This window comes from Panulirus ornatus, chromosome 30, assembly GCF_036320965.1.
Source record: "Panulirus ornatus isolate Po-2019 chromosome 30, ASM3632096v1, whole genome shotgun sequence".
Taxonomy (NCBI): Eukaryota; Metazoa; Arthropoda; class Malacostraca; order Decapoda; family Palinuridae; genus Panulirus; species Panulirus ornatus.
In genome coordinates, this window is record NC_092253.1 from 22,763,412 (window position 1) to 22,782,041 (window position 18,630).

Here is an 18,630-nt window from a genome sequence, read left to right on the forward strand (position 1 = left end):
AAGGCGACTAAAAGGGGAGGGAGCGGGGGGCTGGAAATCCTCCCCTCTCATTTTTTTTTAATTTTCCAAAAGAAGGAACAGAGAAGGGAGCCAGGTGAGGATATTCCCTCAAAGGCCCAGTTCTCTGTTCTTAACGCTACCTCGCTAACGCGGGAAATGGCGAATAGTTTGAAAGAAAGAAAAAAGAAGTAAATCATCCCTTGAAGATAAATACATTATTCCAGGTTAGTATTTGCAGTCATAGATTGTAAGAAAGACTTCCTCTCCTCTTTTTCATGTGTTTTGACATCTCTGAAATCACAAATTCTGAAGACTGTGTCAGTTCAGCCACCTAACCAACCTCACTACTGGATGGGAGCTTAGATGGCAGGAGTTTGAATGAATAGCAAGTAAACAGTTGCTCATTATGAAGAAAATTACTTTGCCTACGTGAGTTCTAGCTCTTTATTGAGCAAATTCACTTATCTGCTTAATGTCTGAATTCAGAAATCAATGGTCAGCTGGTCATTGTACCCCTAGCCATTTGTAGGAACAAGCAAGCCAGTGGCCTGTCAAGGGTGAGGCACTAAAGCCTAAGAAATGGCACTGGTGTTCACTGGTTATGGAGACTCTATTGCTTTGGCTACCCCGGTGAGGGAGTTTCAGTTGGGAACAGGCATCAGAGATATAAGTAGATAGATTGATAGCAGACAAGGACCCAGAGGGTCGGAATTTGCTAGTAATGTTGATCATTTAAATGCATTGCTTTTGATCCAGCCATAGGAATTGTTTTAGGTGAACATATCATATTTGTACATATATATCAACATTGCATGATTTGGTAGAATAAAGCAAATATTAAGGTAGTTGGTGATATGTCAGAGCAGCCTTAGTGATGTTACTTTAATGTTACTGGAACAGTAAGGAATTGCAGTATTGCCTTTTTAGAAATTGCTACTATGTATAATATGTAATTGGAGGGTTAGTGATGGTTTAGTGAGCCAGCACCTTAGTGGTTGTCAAGTTGCACTTCTCAGGTAGCTGTCTTTTCTCTCTGCCTCACCTTCATGTGGACTATTGGAATTCTTTCCACAAATATTCAATCTCTCCTTGTCATACACAGAACTTAACACTTAAATCACCCAGCTCATTCTTTGTAACTCTAGATTTTCCTGCCATGAGCGCTATGCACTAGCCCTGCCCTTTGGCAAAATGATAGGTGCAGTAGATAGAAGCAGTAGGTGGGAACATTTTGCCTGGAGCATTAGTTAGAAACTTTAGGTAGAAGTAGTTGGTGGGAACATTAGGTAGGAGCCTCTGCAAACACTGCACAAGATTTGCCCTCTGCCGGTGGCCTGTTAGAGGTGTGGCACTTAAGGCTAAGAAGTGGCACTGGAGTTCACTCATTATGGAGACTATTGTCATGGCCATCTCTTTGAGGGAGTTCCTAGCAGAAACAGGCATCAGAGAGCTAGATAGAAAGGTAGACAACTATGGCACGTTATGGCTTTCATCACTGTTTTCTGTTGATGCTGTTATTAATGTGGTTTACCTTGAATGTGGCTCATGCTCTGATACAAAAGGATGTATCCTAAGCTTCTTTAGGAAATGGTCAGCCTACCACTATTATGAGTAGAACTTTGATGATTGGCTATATCTAAGTAAATTTCCACTCACAGGTCTGCAAAGAAAGCGTGTGAATAGTTAGGATAAAACCATTCGTAAGTGTTGTATCATCAGATTTTTCAATTCAGTCAATGGAATGTGATTATTGCTGGCAAAAAGGCAAAAACCATGGACTACATTCTGTAAACAAAGTGCCTTATCATTCATTGCCTCTTTACTTTGGTTATGCTCATTCCTATTCATTGTTGAGGCATTGGACCACATGCACTCTGGTTATAAGTTATGGAAAATTATATCTCTGTGTGTACTATGAAATAGTGAGTTTCTTTTAGTGGGTATCTTTGTTAAGCTTTTTACATCCTCTGCACGTGGAGGCTATATTCAAGATATAACTCTGAGCCCCTTTTTATGTTTTTGTACCTTCTTGTGAGGGATAGGTATTCATTCTTTGTGATCAGTAATGGAAATGGGCTTTCAGAACTGGGAAAGTACATGCTTGGAGGAAGGGAAATGGAGAGGGTAAAAAAAAAAAAGCAGAATTCTTTGAAATAGAATTCCTTTTAGATTATAAAAAGAAAACATTGAATATATTTTGATTCTTGAATTGGGATGTTCAAATGAATGATAATTGATAAGTACAGCAGCGTTCTTTAGTGAGTAAATACATTAACTATATATGCACTAGTGTTTGTATTACATAACAGAATGTCTCAATATTTTATAGCTTGCATATTTTTCTCATCCCCTTTCTATAAGCAGTTTCTCAGTACACCTTGTTATAAGGAAACAAAAAGAAGTGGCTCAGGAACTGGGAACATTGCATGTGCCTTCTTGTTCTTTCATTTCCAGTCCCATGTGTGATTTAGAAAGATGCGTAGAGGGGAGGAAGAGACTAGAAAGGAGGAGATGAGAAGAGTTGCATTGTGACTTAAAAATGAAAGAGTGGGAAGTTTAGATGGAATGAAGTATGACATGTTGGAGTGTGGGGTTGAAATGACTGATCAATGAATATACCTCCCCTCCTTGATGTAAGTCTGAGTTCCGTTTTGACCAACCAGTCAGATCTAGAAATGGATGTAAGTCAGACGTATGACAGCATGGCATGTAGAATTCGTATACCAGTACAGCATTCTTTCATCCTACTCAATTTCTGTCATGATCATCACATTTTTTTATTAGCCAGTTTAGTGATTTTTTTTCAGTTTTAGTTTCTGCAGAGGTTGGTCTCTGAGCTTGGGAAAGTGTGTGAAAGGAGAAAGTTGAGAGTAAATGTGAATAAGAGCAAGGTTATTAGGTTCAGTAGGGTTGAGGGACAAGTTAATTAGGATGTAAGTTTGAATGTAGAAAAATGGGAGGAAGTGAAGTGTTTTAGATATCTGGGAGTGGACCTAGCAGTGAATGGAACCATGGAGGTGGAAGTGAGTCACAGGGTGGGGGAGGGAGCGAAGTTTGTGGAAGCGATGAAGAATGTGTGGAAGAAGAGAACGTTATCTCGGAGAGCAAAAATGGGTGTTTGAAGGAATAGTAGCTCCAACAATTTTGTGGTTATGAGGCATGGGCTGTAGATAGGGTTTTACAGAGGAGGATGGATGTGTTGGAAATGGTCCAGTAATCATTATGATCACCTTAGTGTGCAAATGACTTATGCATAGGCAATGCAAGAAACATACACAGTTCTCTTACTCTTGTATTTTTCCATTTATGTCTAGGAAGAAATTCCAGTGAGCTCCATATCTCTCATAATTTGTGGATGAAACTATTTGTTTTGGTCAAAAGTCTTTCCATCAGCCCAGTATAAAAGACATCTAGATAATCATTACCACAATGGTTTTCTGTAATTGGATGTGCATTTCTGAATCCTGATGATATGGCATCAGAATCAGATGAATTTGGAAATAATTTTTTGTTGTGAACTCTGTCCCACTACACATCATTATGTCATCATCGTTGTTCCCTCCCCTCAATACTCTTAGGGCAAGATTCTGGCTCCATAACCTCACCAATGTCATTAGACAGTTTCCAAAGATTAATATTTTCATTGTATATGTTCTTAGATCCTCTCCATTACCGTCAGGCTCAAGATCTTTATCAGTTATGATGTATAACAGCTCTGTCTTTCAAATAATTGAAATCTATTGAGTCTTGGCAAATATCACACCCACACTGGGAGCATGTTCCCAGTATGATTCCAGCTAGGTTACTGAATGCTTGGTAACACTCACAGCTCTGCCTAGGAGCATTTATTCAAAGTAGTAATGATGTCTGGCAACTTTCATGCCCCATACCACATTCATCCATTTAAAACTTATGTTCAGAGTACAGACTGTAGATACATATCATAGTATGTGGGTCCCCAACATGTAAAATTAGGTTATAGTCTTCAAAGGGTTAATGGATGTACAAGTGAGATGGTATGTGACAAGATGGTGTGATGGGCCAGTTGTGGGTTTTACCTTCACCATCATTGGAACCATGAAAGATACTTGAATTTCTGTATCAGGTTGATCCATTCTTGGTTACTGAAATCAGAAGGGTATACAGGTAGAATGCCAAGTTGCATTAGCTGTTTGTTTAACAAGAGGAAGTTGAATATGAATGACAAATTTAGGGTAATATTCTATATGAGACTGATTGATAGTCCTTGAATACTGTTGGAAAGTAAGTTAGGTCTACATAATGGTTTCATTTTTCATTGGATAATGAATGAACTTAAAATGATATTTAGTGAATAGAGTAGTAAGTAAGGATGGCAGTACTGTATATGGAAAGCTAAATTACGACAAAACACTCCTAAGAAGGAGAAATGAAGATGCTTTGAGGGCATTAAGGAATGGAAAGAGTGAAGTGTTAAGTGAGGAGGAAGCCACCACATTTGATTACTTATTCCATACCTTGTGTGGTGTGAAACCTTAATTTCCTTTGGTATAATTTACATCAGGATTGTGGTTGAGATTGAAAACTTGTGTAGCAAGTTGGACTTGAGGGAATAGAGAATTAGGAGGTATTTTACCATGAGTTAAGGAAAGGTGAATTGAGAGGTATATTACTAATAAGAGTCACTTGAAAGGCATATGGAGGAAAGTTGATAATATGGTTTGATCATGAAGAGCAGAATGATATGAGAGGTCACTATAGATCTGATGCAGATGGATGAAGACAAAGTGGAGGGATAAGATACTGCAAAGCTTATTATATTACCTCAAAGACTCCTTCCTCAGGGGTATCTTGCAGCTCCAAGGCTGCATTGCTGTCAGTATGAGGGAAAAGGTCGACTTCTTTGGAGCAGGTTGGGTTGAGTCCAGATTGCATGTGAAAAATGTATCTCATATACATCTGGGTAGTGTGGTTTCAAGAGAGTGCATGTCTGGTAGGATGGTTTATCAGACTGAGCTGAGAGAAGGGTTGCTTAGTTATTGTCAGGTTGATTTGGTCTTTCAATGTTTTGTCTTTGTGGTTGTTAGAGATGGGAGGATCTATAAGTGTAGGGTATTGTGGTGCGAGGCACGTGTCTTTTTGGGGGGGAGGGTTGATGGTTAGTCATGGGGTGATTTGTACATTATTCTTTTCTAGCATAGACAATACAGAAAACTGAATGCCCCTATCAAGGCCATCCCTTTAACATTTTTTTTTTATTGTCTCCGTTTCCTACATTAGTAACGTAGCGCCAGGACTCTTTCACTTTACATCCCTACCTGACCAAAACACTCTACATCTGCTACTCTTATCATCAAATACATTTCACAATCCTTCAAAATACACACTCCATCTCCTCCTCACTTCATCACTACCTGTTATCACTTCCACTTATGGCCCCTTCACTGTTGGTCACATTTATTCTCCTGTCTTTTGCACATTATTTACGTCCTTCCAAAACATCTTTTTAGTTTCCCTAAAGTTTACTGATATTTGCTCTCACCAGCTTACGTCTACCTTCTTGATAAACTTTTTACTTCTGACCTCCTGCCGCTTTCTCTTGTTCGTCTCCCAATCACTTGTACTCCTCTATAAGTGCCACCTAAATTCCCCCCTTTTCTCTTTCACTAGCAAGTTTACTTCATTATCCCACCACTCTACCCTTTCTAATCTATCCAAGTCCCACCTTTCAAATGCTATGAATATCTCATGCACATGCCATCACCTACTTCCCTCTTTTCATTTACTCTCACCTTGTGCCATTCTACACTCAGTCTTTTGCTGGTATTTCATCACAGTACAGTCAACCAATGTAGTTTACAAGTACTCCTGCCCAGTTGAAGGTTGTAAACTAAACAATGTGAACTACATAGTATAATTAATACATCACTTAGTCAACACTTGACACTTCACCTAAGCCATGTACTTGAGGGAATATAATCCCTTTATAAATCATTAAAGTACAGGACAAGCTAGGACAATACAATTATTCTGTACCATATCCCAAATGACCTTACTCTTTACCTTCATTGGATTTTCACAGGTATAGAGACTTCAGGCAAACCCCCAACGTTAACCCAATTAATTTGTCCTTAAGCAACCACAATACCATGCTCAAACTCCGAAGAAATAGTTATTTATCCTGTTTTGTTCTTTATATTGTGATATATTTTTATATGAATTTGAGTGAAGATGGGCAGTGTTCGTGTGCCTGAAACATATGTGTTTCAAGAATAAATTGGAAATTGATATAGGGCATTTGATTAACACTTTATCTGATGGAGCAAAATGTGTGGTGAGGAAACTTTAAAAAGCCAACCAAAAGCTAGTGAGTATTGAATATGTGTTGGTCTTTAACAAACAATGTATTAAACAAAATATTCTGCCTGCTTACACACATATGTGCATACACACACACACACACACACACACACACACACACACACACACACACACACACACACATACATATATATTTATTTATTTATCATACTTGATCACCATTTCCCACATTAGTGAGGTAGTGCCAGGAAACAGATGAAGAAAGGCCCATCCACTCATATTCACACATGTATGAATATATGCCCATAATTATACATATGCATACACATATACAGTCATATACATATAGCCACATTGTACATATTCATGCTCACTTGCCTTCATCCATTCCTGGCATCACCCTGCCCCACAGGAAACAGCATCATATGCATGTATGTATACTTCCTGCCTCAGGAGCCCTGTCTATCCTTATGAGGCTCCTGCAGCACTCAGGAAGCTGGCTATGTCCATTAACTGGGATCACAGGTCATAAAGTGTTGTGATGTGTGTGCAATTTTTTTTTTTCAGAGAGTGCAGGACACTTGAGTAGAAAATGCAGTGTCTCGTTTATGGTAGTTGCATCATAGGCATGAAGGTTCTTGGAATATGTTGAAATGATGTTAGATCTTTTGTAGGGATAGATGATATCCAGAGAGTAAATGGCAGAGTGTGACTCAAGTTTGTTTGGGGATTGTGGTTTCTGATGGATGCATGTCTGGTGGTGGTGGATTGGAGTTTAAGACTGAGTTGGGAGGTTGGTTCTTTTGTGCTTTTTGGGTTATTTCAGTGTGTATATATTTTGTCTATGGTATATTTGTTGGGTGAGGTTATCTGAGAGTAGAGGAAATATTTTTCAGGAAATATTTTTGTTGCCTTTTCTGATAGTTTGTTGTGCTTCTTTCATGTATGATGGCCACATTTGGGAATTACAAAGAGCTATCACAGAAGGTCCAGAGGAAGGCACAAAAAATTGTACCTGAATTAAGAGAGCTAAGTAAAAGGGAAAGGCTACAATCTTTGAATTTGCCCTCAGCGGAAGAGAGAAAAATGAAGAGTAACCTGATCACATCCTCTCAAGTTTTTCAACCAGATTGATGTCATAGAGAATGAACAGTTCTTTGAAAGATATAGGAATAGGGTAATGAGGGAATGTAAAGAGGGAGGGACGAATGCTTTAATAAAAGATATCTAAAACTAAAGATGTAGATATTCACTTCAGCCACTGATCATTTGCAGGGTATAAGAGTGCAAGCAGCATGTACAATAGCATAAGAAAGGAGGAACAGAGAAACTTTGAAATGGATGTTGTGGACAATGCGGGAGAAAATCAAGAACTGTTCCATGATTTTGTTCGGATTAAATTATCAGTAGAAAAGCATGTAATCATGCTAAGGGAGATAGAAGGAAGAAGTATAGAGGATGGTGTAAGGGTATATGAGGAACTGAATAACAAATTCAATTGTTTTCACAGTGGAAGACACCATGGCACCAACACCAGTGACATGGAATGTGGATGAGGTTCAAGAAAGACATTTACAGAATACTCAAAGGTCTTGACCCATACATTGCTAATGGTTCAAATTAAATTTCACCATATGTGCTGAAGATGTATTTAGATACAAAATTATCATTGAAATGCTGTTCAAGATATCTCTTGAGAAAGATGTAGTGCCAAGGGATTGGAAAAGGGCAAATATCATGCCTATATATCAGAAAGCAGGACAGGAACAAGCACTGATCTACAGGCCAGGCTTTCTTACTTGTGTGGTCTGTTAGGTTGTAGAAAAAATAATCAGAAGGCATATGGATGACTCTCCATTAGTAGAAAAGTTACTTATGTTAGGAACAGCACAGTCTTAGTAAAAAGAGACCATGAGTAATAAACCTCTTAGATTTCTACAAGAGGGTGAGCTCTGCTTTAGGCAAAACAGAATGCTAGGTTGATTATTTATATCTGGAATGCCAGAAAACATTTAACACTGTACTGCTTGGGAGGCTGATTTAGAAGTTAGATCACCAGGCAGGAATAAGGGGGAAATCTTAAGCAGACAGATTATGGTAGAAGGAAACAAAGGGTTTATCTCAGAGGAGCCTTCTCAGAATGGGTCAAGGTCACCAGCTGATTGCCTCTGCATTCTGTTTTGGAACAATTACTTATCTAGGTCAATGTTAATAACTTACCTGCATATGTTTACAGATGATGCAAATGCCATAAGAAGTGAAAAGCATGGATGACTGCATCAAGTTACAAGGGAACATTGACAGACTCCATAGTTAATATTATACATGGCTGATGAGCTTCAATGTGAGTAGATGTGAAATAGTTAAGATAGGTCACAGGAAAAGAAGGCCTTGATAGCATGAAATAAGTTGCAGATATCTGTGCATGAGGTAGACTTGGGCGTCAATGCCAATTCATAAATTGTCGCCAGAGTCCCACTTTAGGAGAATGATTAAGATGACCAACTGCCTGTTAGCAGACATTAGAATTGCATTCACATTCCTGGATAAGAAAATGAATAGCAATCTTTTCACATCTTGCATAGGTCCAAAATTAGAATATGGCTGTCAAATTTGGTCACTTCCCCTTTTAGAGGCACAGAGCTAATAGAGAAGGTCCAGAAGAGTGCAGCAAAGATGACACCAAAATTAAAAGAGCTGAATTAATGGGAAAAGCCAGAGAGATTTGCCTTCCTTGGAAGAGAAAAGAGTGAGGGGATTGAATAACCAGAGGACAGAACGTGAAATTAAGCACAGAACTTGTTAATAAAGATGTGAAAAAGTACTTTTGTAATAGAAGTGTCATGGTTGAATGGAAGAAGATGCATGAAGACATGATAAATGCAGACAGCATATAGAAATTTAAACATTTGTATGATAGTTGAGAATATTAAAAAGATGGGGCCCCATGAATGGAAAACTCCCCTTACTGTCCAAATAGATAATTGCACACAAATGGATGGACTATTGGAAAATAACTTGACAGTTTTGAAGCTGCATGGGGCTAATTATTCCTGTTGTCTTTGGAACTTTAGAAGTCCAAATAACTGTAGAAATGGAAACAGACTTAATCCTTCCTGCAGGAATACACAATAGAAAGGAAGGAAAGAGGGGATAAGGGAGGGGAAGCTTGGCTTCACTGGTAAGAAATAACTGAATGTTTAAGTGAATACTGTTTGGAAATGTTTCATCAGAAAGATGTAGTGAGAATGGACACAGTTTTGTCATAATTGCTTTGATACTGTACATCTATCTACAGAGAGAAAATAAATGAATGGAATTCTTAATGGAAATAATGAAGATACAATGAGGATGGTTCTGGAAGTAGCAAGGCAAGACCCTCTTAGAGGCTTAAAAGTGAGATTCATTGGGTATATTAGCTGTAAGATGGTGGAAAACCTGGAAACTAGGAAAGAGCTTCGCAGAAGCACTGATTCTCATAATCTTTGAAAGAAAGCTTTTTGTTCCCTCTTTTCATATGGCGCATTAGAGCCATAGGAGCTGATTCACCATGAACACTTGATCTCATTTAAATTCAGTAGCCTAGAAATTGAAATCACTGTATAATGCCCCATTTGGGAAGAGTGATCAAACAAGGTTTGAATTAGTGAAATCTTATATGAACCAAACCTGTGCATGAGGTACAGTATATTTACTATACAGAACTAAACAAATTCTTTAATGGAATAGACTGTAAAAGGGAATTCCAGTGTCAGAGTGTGGAATGTTTTACAGTTGGCTAAGTAAGATTTATAGTGAGGAATCCACTGATTGGTTAATGGTGGGAAGCAGAAAACAGAACTCATCAATGAATAGTGAGTTATGGTTCACATGATGTTTGAATGTTAAAGGAAATAGAGATGTATTTTGGGGAAGATAGTGACAGCACAGTGGCCATGCAGCTTTCGAGAAATGTAATTGAGCAAGAGATGAGTATGGTAGAATAAGGAGTGAGGAATAGAAAATTTAGAAACATTATTGGAAAGGTAGGGGAAAATCGAGAGCACTTCCTTAGACTTATTAGGAGCAGAGTATTAGTCAAAGAATGAAAATCAAAGTGAAGGACTCAGAGGAAAACATCATGGACACAGAGAAGATGTATGAAGAGTTAGATGTGAAATTCCAGAATTTCTTTACAGTTGAGGACAGTTCACCATCACTGGAGAAATGGGATAGGTGAATGGCCATGGAAAATGTAAAGATTTCTGAGTTAGACATAAGCAGGCTATTAAGAATCTTGATCCTTTTAAGGCATATTTAGGATAGAAACACTTCACAGACCCCTTGAGATGTTTAAAGAATCATGAAGAGGAAATAGTTCAGAAGAGTTGAAGAGTGCAGACATCACATGTACTTTTAAGAGTGGAGACAGGGACGTTTCAGTAAGCTGTTTGCCAGTGCCTTAGATAAGCACAGTTTGTAGAACACTGAAGAAGGTAATCAGGAAATAAGTAAATGAGTCCTTGCAGAGGAGGTGGTACTTAAGAGAGAGAGTAAAGTTTCAGAGGAAAGTTGTCATGCATAATAGACCTTGACTTCCAGTTGAATCAGGTTTACAAGGACTGCCAAAAAGCTTTGACATTGACCCCTACAACAGGTTAATTATAAAAAGGATGCTACAGGCAGGCATAAGAAAGGAACTACATCAGTGGATCAAAAATCATCTAAGTGAGAGGTGCATTCTCAGTTTGGGTAAGAGTAAGCAGTGGGGTCCCACTAGGCCTGGTATTAGGGTCACTTATATTCCAGGTCTGTGTAAACAACTTGCCATAAGGGCTAGAGTTATACTTGAATATGTTTATTAATGATGCTAGATAATTAGAGGAGTTAGGAACTTCAGGATTGTGGAAATCTTCAGAGTGATGTAAACAGGCTGAGGTCAGATACGTGGCAGATGAGATTCAGCGCAGCTATATATAAGGTGATGAAGAAGGGAGAAATTGAAAGGAGGCCTGATCATGACTATCATCTTGCAGGAAACAGCAGAGTCACCATGTGAAAGGGACTTGGGTGTTGATGTAGTTCCAGGCTTATTCCTAGAACATCATATCAGGAGGATTGTTGAGAAGGTAAATGATTTAACTAGCCAAAATCTAGACTGCCTCTAGTACATGAACATGGAGATGTTTAAAAACATGCACAGCATATAACAGGCTGAAACTAGAGTTTGCAGCTTTTTTTCCAAAGCTGACATGGCACGGGTAATTATAGCCCTAATTGAAGCCACCTTGTTAATGCTCTCTCTCTCTCTCTCTCTCTCTCTCTCTCTCTCTCTCTCTCTCTCTCTCTCTCTCTCTCTCTCTCTCTCTCTCTCTCTCTCTCTCTCTCTCATAGGAATATACTTGATCACCCACAAAATTTTGATCCTTTCCAATATATTATATTATATATTATATATATAATATATTATTATTATTATTATTATTATTATTATTATTATTATTAATATTATTATTATTATTATCACCATCATTATCCTTGATCGCCATTTCCAGCATCAGTGAGGTAACGCCAGGAAAAATGGCTCATCCTCTCACATACATACACATACACGTTCATGCATGTGCATATATATATATATACATATACATATTAACATAATGTGAATAAGAGCAAGGTTATTAGATTCAGTAGGGTTGAGGGTCAAGTCAATTGGGAGGTAAGTTTGAATGGAGTAAAACTGGAGGAAGTGAAGTGTTTTAGATATCTGGGAGTGGATTTGGCAGCGGATGGAACCATGGAAGCGGAAGTAAATCATAGGGTGGGGAGGGGACGAAAATTCTGGGAGCCTTGAAGAACATGTGGAAGTCGAGAACATTATCTCAGAAAGCATAAATGGGTATGTTTGAAGGAATAGTGGTTCCAACAATGTTGTATGTTTGCGAGGCGTGGGCTATGGATAGAGTTGTGCGCAGGAGGGTGGATGTGCTGGAAATGAGATGTTTGAGGACAATATGTGGTGTGAGGTGGTTTGATCGAGTAAGTAATAATAGGGTAAGAGAGATGTGTGGTAATAAAAAGAGTGTGGTTGAGAGAGCAGAAGAGGGTGTTTTCAGATGGTTTGGTCACATGGAGAGAAAGAGTGAGGAAAGATTGACCAAGAGGATATATGTGTCAGAGGTGGAGGGAACGAGGAAGTGGGAGACCAAATTGGAGGTGGAAAGATGGAGTGAAAAAGATTTTTAGTGATCGGGGCCTGAACATGCAGGAGGGTGAAAGGCATGCAAGGAATAGAGTGAATTGGATTGATGTGGTATACCGGGGTCGACGTGCTGTCAGTGGATTGAACCAGGGCATGTGAAGCATCTGGGGTAAACCATGGAAAGTTGTGTGGGGCCTGGGTGTGGAAAGGGAGCTGTTGTTTTAGTGCATTATTACATGACAGCTAGAGACTGAGTGTGAATGAATGCGGCCTTTGTTGTCTTTTCCTAGCGCTACCTTGCACACATGAGGGGGGAGGGGGTTGTTATTTCATGTGTGGCGAGCTGGCGATGGGAATGAATAAAGGCAGACTATGAATTATGTACATGTGTATATATGTATATGTGTGTGTGTGTATATGTACATGTATACGAAAAGAGAAAAGAAGAAAAAGAAAAGAAGTAGAAGAAGAAGAAAAAAGAAAGAAGAAGAAAGAGAAAGAAGAAAAAAGAAAGAGAAAAAAGAAGGAAAAGAAGAAGAGAACAGAGAAAAGAAGAAAAGAAAAGAAGAGAAAAAGAAGAAGAAAAAAGAAGAGGAGAAAGAAAAAGAAGAAAAAGAAGAAAGAAGAAAAAGAAAAGAAAGAAAAAAAGAAAAGAAAAGAAGAAGAAGAAAAAGAAAAGAAAAAGAGAGAAAGAAAGAGAAAGAAGAAAGAAAGAGAAAGAAGAAGAAAAGAAAGAAGAAAAGAGAAAAGAAGAAAGAAAAGAAAGGAAGAAAAAGAAGAAAAGAAAGAAAAAAGAAAGAAGAGAGAAAAAAAGAAAGAGAAAGAGAGAGAAGAGAAAAAAGAAAGAGAAAGAGAGAGAAGAGAAAAAAGAGAGAAAGAAAGAAGAAAGAAAGAGAAAAGAAAGAAGAAAAAAGAAAAAAGAGAAGAAAAAGAAAAGAAGAAGAAAAAAGAAGAAGAAAAGAAGAGAAGAAGAAAAGGAAAAGAAAGAAGAAAAAGAAGAGAAGAAGAAAAAGAAAAGAAAAAGAAAGAAAAGAAAGAAAAAAAGAGAAGAAAAAGAAAAAGAAAAAGAGAAAGAGAAAAAGAAGAAGAAAAGAAGAAGAAGAAAAGAAAAAAAAAGAAAAAGAAAGAAAGAAAAAGAAAGAAAGAAGAAAGGAAGAAGAAAAGAAAAAGAGAAGAAGAAAAAAGAGAAGAAAAAAGAAAAAGAGAAAAAGAGAAAAAAAAGAAGAAAAAAAAAAGAAGAAAGAGAAAAGAAGAAAGAAAGAAAAAGAAAAAGAAAAGAAAGGAAAAAGAGAAGAAAAAGAGAAGAAAAAGAAAAGAAAGAAGAAAAAAAGAGGAAAGAAAAAAAAAGGAAAAGAAGAGAAGAGAGAAAAGAAGAGAAAGGAAAGAAGAAAAAGAAGAAAAAGAAAGAAAAGAGAAAGAAGAAGAAAAGAAAAGAAAGAAGAGAAAAGAAGAAGAAAGAAAAGAGAAAGGAGAAGAGAGAAAAAGAAAGAAGAAGAAAGAAAGAGAAAAGAAGAAAAAGGAAGAGAGAAAAGAAAGAAGAGAGAGAAAAGAAAAAAGAAAGAAAGAGAAGAAAGAAAAAGAAGAGAAGAGAAAAGAAGAAAAAAAGAAAGAAGAGAAAGAAGGAAAAGAAAAAAAAGAGAGAAGAAAAAAAAAAAGAGAGAAAGAAAGAAAGAAGAAAAAGAAAGAGAGAAGAAAAGAGAAGAAAAGAAAAAGAAAAAAAAGAAAAAGAAGAAGAGAAAGAGGAGAAGAAGAAGAAAGAGAAAAAGAAAGAAAAGAAGAGAGAAAGAAAAGAGAAGAGAAGAAAAGAAAAGAAGAAAAGAGAAAGAAAAGAAGAAAGAGAAAGAAAGAAAGAAAAAAGAAGAAAGAAGAAAAAAAAAAAGAAAGAAGAAAGAAAGAAAGAAGAAAGAAAGAAGAAAAGAAGGAAGAAGAAGAAAAAAAGAAAGGAAAAAAGAAAAAAGAGAGAAAGAAAAAGAAAGAAGAAAAAAAAGAAAAAAAGAAAAGAGAAGAAAAAGAGAAGAAAAAAAAAAAAGAAAAAAAGAAGAAAAAAAGAAAAAAGAGAAGAAGAAAAGAAAAAAAAAGAAAGAAGGAGAAGAGGAAGAAAAAAGAGAAGAAAGAAGAGAAAAGAAAAGAAAAAAAAAAGAAAAGAGAAAAGAAAAAAAGAAAAGAAGAAAAAGAGAGAAAAAAGAAAAAAAAAAAGAAAAAAAAAGAAAAAAGAGAAAAAAAAAAAAAAGAGAAAAAGAAAAAGAGAAGAAAAAAGAGAAAAAGAAGAAAAAAAAAAAAGGAAAAGAAAAAAGAGAGAAAAGAAAAGGAAAAAGAGAAAAAAAAAAAAAGAGAAAGAAAAAGAAAAAAGAAAAAAAAAAAGAAAAGAAAAAGAAAAAAAAGAAAAGGAAAAAAGAAAAAAGAAAGAAGAAAAAAGAAGAAAGAAAGAGAAAAAGAAAAAAAGAAGAAGAGAAAAAAAGAAAAAAAAAAAGGAGAAAGAAAAAGAAAGAAAGAAAAAGAAAAGAAAAAGAAAAAAAAAGAAAAAAGAGAAGAGAGAAAAAGAAAGAAAAAAAGAGAAAAAAAAGAAGAAAAAAAAGAAAAAAAAAAAAAAGAAGAAAAGAAGAGAAAAAAAAGAAGAAAAGAAAGAAAAAAAAAAAGAAAAAGAGAAAGAGAAGAAGAAGAAAAAAGAAGAAAAAAAGAGAAAAGAAAAAAAAAAGAAAAAGAGAAAAGAAGAAAAGAAAAGAAGAAAGAGAAAAAAAAAAGGAAGAAGAAAAAGAAAGAAAAAAGAAAAAAAAAAAAAAGGAAGAAGAAAGAAAGAAGAGAAAAAGAAAAAGAAAGAAGAAAGAAAGAAGAAAGAAAAAAAGAAGAAAGAAAGAGAAAAAGAAAGAAAAGAGAGAAAAAAAGAAAGAAAAAGAAAAAAGAAGAGAGAAGAAAAGAAAGAGAAAAAAAGAAAGAAAAAAGAAAGAAAGAAGAAAGAAAAAAGAAAGAGAAAAAGAAGAAAAAGAGAAGAAAAGAAGAAAGAAGAAAAGAAGAAAGAAAAAAAAAGGAAGAGAAAAAAAAAGAAAAGAAAAGAAAGGAAAAGAAGAAAAAGAAAGAAAAGAAGAAAGAAAAAGAAAAGAGAAAGAAAGAAAGAAAAGGAGAAAAAGAGAAGAAAAAAGAAAGAAGAGAAAAAGAAAAAAAAAAAGAAAAAGAAAAAAAAAAAGAGAGAAGAAAGGGAAAAAAAGAAGAAAAGAAAGAAAAAAAAAAAGAAAGAGAGAAAAAAAAGAGAAAAAAAAAGAGAAAAAAAAGAAAAAAAGAAAAGAGAAAGGAAAAAGAAAAAGAGAAAAAGAAAAGAAAAGAAAAGAGAGAAAAAGAGAAAAGAAAAAGAAAAGAAAGGAAGAAAAAGAAAAGAAAAAGAAAAGAAGAAGGAGAAGAGAAGAAAAAAAGAAAGAAAGAAAAAAAAAAGAGAGAAAAAGAAAAAAAAAAAGAGAAAAGAAAGAAAAGAAAAAGGAGAAGAAAAAAGAAAAAAGAAAGAGAAAAAAAAGAGAGAAAAAAAAAAAAAAGAGAAAGAAAAAAGAAAAAGAAGAAGAAAAGAAGAAGAAAAAAGAAAAGAAAGAAAAAAAAGAAAAAAGAAAGAAAAAGAGAAAAAAGAAAAAAAAGAAAGAAAAAAAGAAAAAAAGAAAAAGAAAAAAGAGAAGGAAAAAGAAAAAAAGAAAAGAAAAAGAAGAAGAAAAGAACGAAGAGAAAAGAGAGAGAAAGAAAAGAAGAGAAGAAAGAAGAAAGGAAAGAAAGAAAAGAAAAAAGAAAGAAGAAAAGAAAGAAAAGAAAGAGAAAAAAAAAAAAGAGAAAAAAGAAGAAGAGAAGAAGAAAGAGAGAAAAGAAGAGAAAAAGAAAAGAAGAAGAAGAGAAGAAAAGGAAGAAAAGAGAGAAAGAGAAGAGAAAGAGAAAGAAGAAAAAGAGAAAAGAGAAGAGGAAAAGAGAAGAGAAAAGAAGAAAGAAAAAGAGAAAAAGAAGAAAGGAAGAAAGAGAGAAAGAGAAGAAAAGAAAAGAAAAAAGAAGAAAAGAAGAAAAAAGAAAAAAAAAAAGAAGAAGGAAGAAGAAAGAAGAAGAGAAGAGAAAGAAAAAGGAGAAGAGAAGAAGAGAGAAGAGAGAAGAGAAAAGAGAAGAAGAGAAAAAGGAAAGGAGAAGAAAAGAGAGAAGAAAGAAGAAAGAAGAGAGAAAAAGGAAAAAAGAAAGAAAAGAGAGAAAAGAGAAGAAAGAAGGTAAGAAGAAAGAGAAGAGGAAAGAAAAAAGAGAAAGAAAAGAAAGAGGAGAAGAGGAAGAAAGAAAAGAAAGAGAAAGAAAGAAGAAGAAAAGAGAGAAGAAAAAGAAAGAAGAAAGAAAGGAAAGAGAGAGAAAAGGAGAAGAAGGAAAGAAAAAGAGAAGAAGAGAAGAAAGAAGAAAGAAGAAGAAAGAAGAAAGAGGAAAGGGAAAGAAAATGGAAGAAGAGAAGAGAGAAAGAGAAGAGAAGAAAGAAGAAAGAAGAAAGAGAGAGAAGAAAAGAAAGAAAGGGAAGGAAGAAAAGAAGAAGAGAAGAAGAGAAGAGGAAAAAGAAGAAGAGAAGAAAAAGAAGAGGAAAAGAAAGAGAAGGAAAGGAGAAGAAAGAAGAAGAAGAGAGGAAGAAGAAAGAAAAAGGAGAGAGAGAAGAAGAGAGAAAAGAAAAGAAAAAAGTACCAACGTAGGAGAAAAAGAAGGGATGACAAAGCGCGTAAAAAGAGGAACGAAAGAGAAGAAAGGGGGAGAGGAAATCAAGAAGCGAAAGGGAAGCCAACAAAGAAAGAAAAGAAGAGAGAGAAAAAGAGCGTGAAAAAGACGAGCGGGCCACAAACGACACGAACCCGCCGACCGCCAACCGAAACAAAAAGAAGAGAGTCAAGTGAAGGGAAGGAAGAAAAAAAGGCAACAAGAAAAGTACAGTGAGATAGAGAAGAAAAGGACGCAGAAAAGGAGAAACAAGATCCAAGAAAGAGTCGAAAACGAAAAAGAGAGCCGCGAGAACAAAAGCAAGAGAGATGAAAAGAGCCAAGAGAGAAAGAAGCAAAGAGCGAAACAAGAAGCGAAGAGGAGAGAACGAAAGAACGTAAAGTCGTACCACCGGAAGAGAGACGAGGAGGAAAACGAGGAAGAACTGGAGTAAACAGACAGAGAAAAAGAGAGTAGAAAGTAAAGGGAGAAGGCGACAGGAGAGGCAAGAGGCGCAGACGAGACAAGGAGGAAGTAGAGGCAAAAAGGTAAAAAGACAGAAAACTAAGAGAGGAACTGTGCACCAAGAAAGAAAAAAAGAAAAGAAAGAGCGAGCCAGAAAAGAAAAAGAAAGCAACCGGAAGAGAAAAAGAGGACAGAAACGAGTAGGGCGGGAACAAAAGAACGAAAGGGAACCACAAGTAAGAAGGGAGAAGAGCAAAGAGGGTGGGTAAAAAAAAAAAAGAGGAAAGAAGGAAGAGGCAGGACGGGAAGGTAAAGAAAGAACAGAACAGAGAGACGAGAAAGGGGCAAGAGAAGGAGAACGACAGAAAAAACCGAAAGACAAAGAGGAAGAACAAAAGAGCGAGAGAGGAGAGCGAGGCGGGAGAGACACGAGCAAACAGACGGAAGAAAGAAAGCAGAGAAAGACCGTAGGGCAGAGCGTGAAGCAAAAAAGGAGGTATAAAAGAGAGCAAGAAGGGGGGAGCATGGGGGAGAAGAGGCAGAAAAAAGTACGCAGGAGGGAGAAAAAGAACCGATACACGGCAGCAGCACGTACAGGAAGAGAAGAAACAGCAGTCGAAGCGTAGGCGACACCAAAAAAGAACAAAAAAGAGAAAGTCAAAGAAGAAGAAAAAAAAGAAGCAGGGAGAAAAAAAAATGCGGCAGACCTCACGAACCGGAGAGAACCTTAGGTCACGAAAAAAAAGTCCAGCGAGAGCAAAACGGGGGGCCAGCAACCATAAAAGCAGGATGGCAGAAGAAAGGAACGAAGAACAGAGCTCCGACAGCGGTTCAGGAACCAGCTACGGCCAACGCGCGGGAGGAGCACGCGCCGAGCACGCAGAGCGAAGAGCCCGGCAGCGTCCCCCCACCGACCGCGCGAGAGAAAGTACCCGCCCCGTCCCGCCTGCCACGCTGCCGTCTCCATCGGTCCCTCCCCACTCCCCGACCTCCCTACCATTCCC

At 36.5% G+C, this 18,630-nt stretch overlaps 1 protein-coding gene across 10 annotated transcripts in view; it reads left to right on the top strand.

Moving 5' to 3' along the window:
• Positions 1-18,630, top strand: part of LOC139758476 (phosphatidylinositol 3,4,5-trisphosphate 3-phosphatase and dual-specificity protein phosphatase PTEN-like) — a 342,351-nt gene that overhangs the window by 130,744 nt on the left and 192,977 nt on the right. The window contains exon 9 of one of the 10 annotated variants that reach the window (XM_071679948.1): positions 11,316-11,408. The exons of 8 other annotated variants lie outside the window; for them this stretch is intronic. In XM_071679948.1, the coding sequence (XP_071536049.1) occupies positions 11,316-11,361 (46 nt within the window). In that variant the 3' untranslated portion in view covers positions 11,362-11,408. Of the gene's footprint in view, positions 1-6,061; positions 6,409-11,315; positions 11,409-18,630 lie in introns of those variants that run through there. One more of the 10 variants, XM_071679947.1, reaches the window with a different exon arrangement.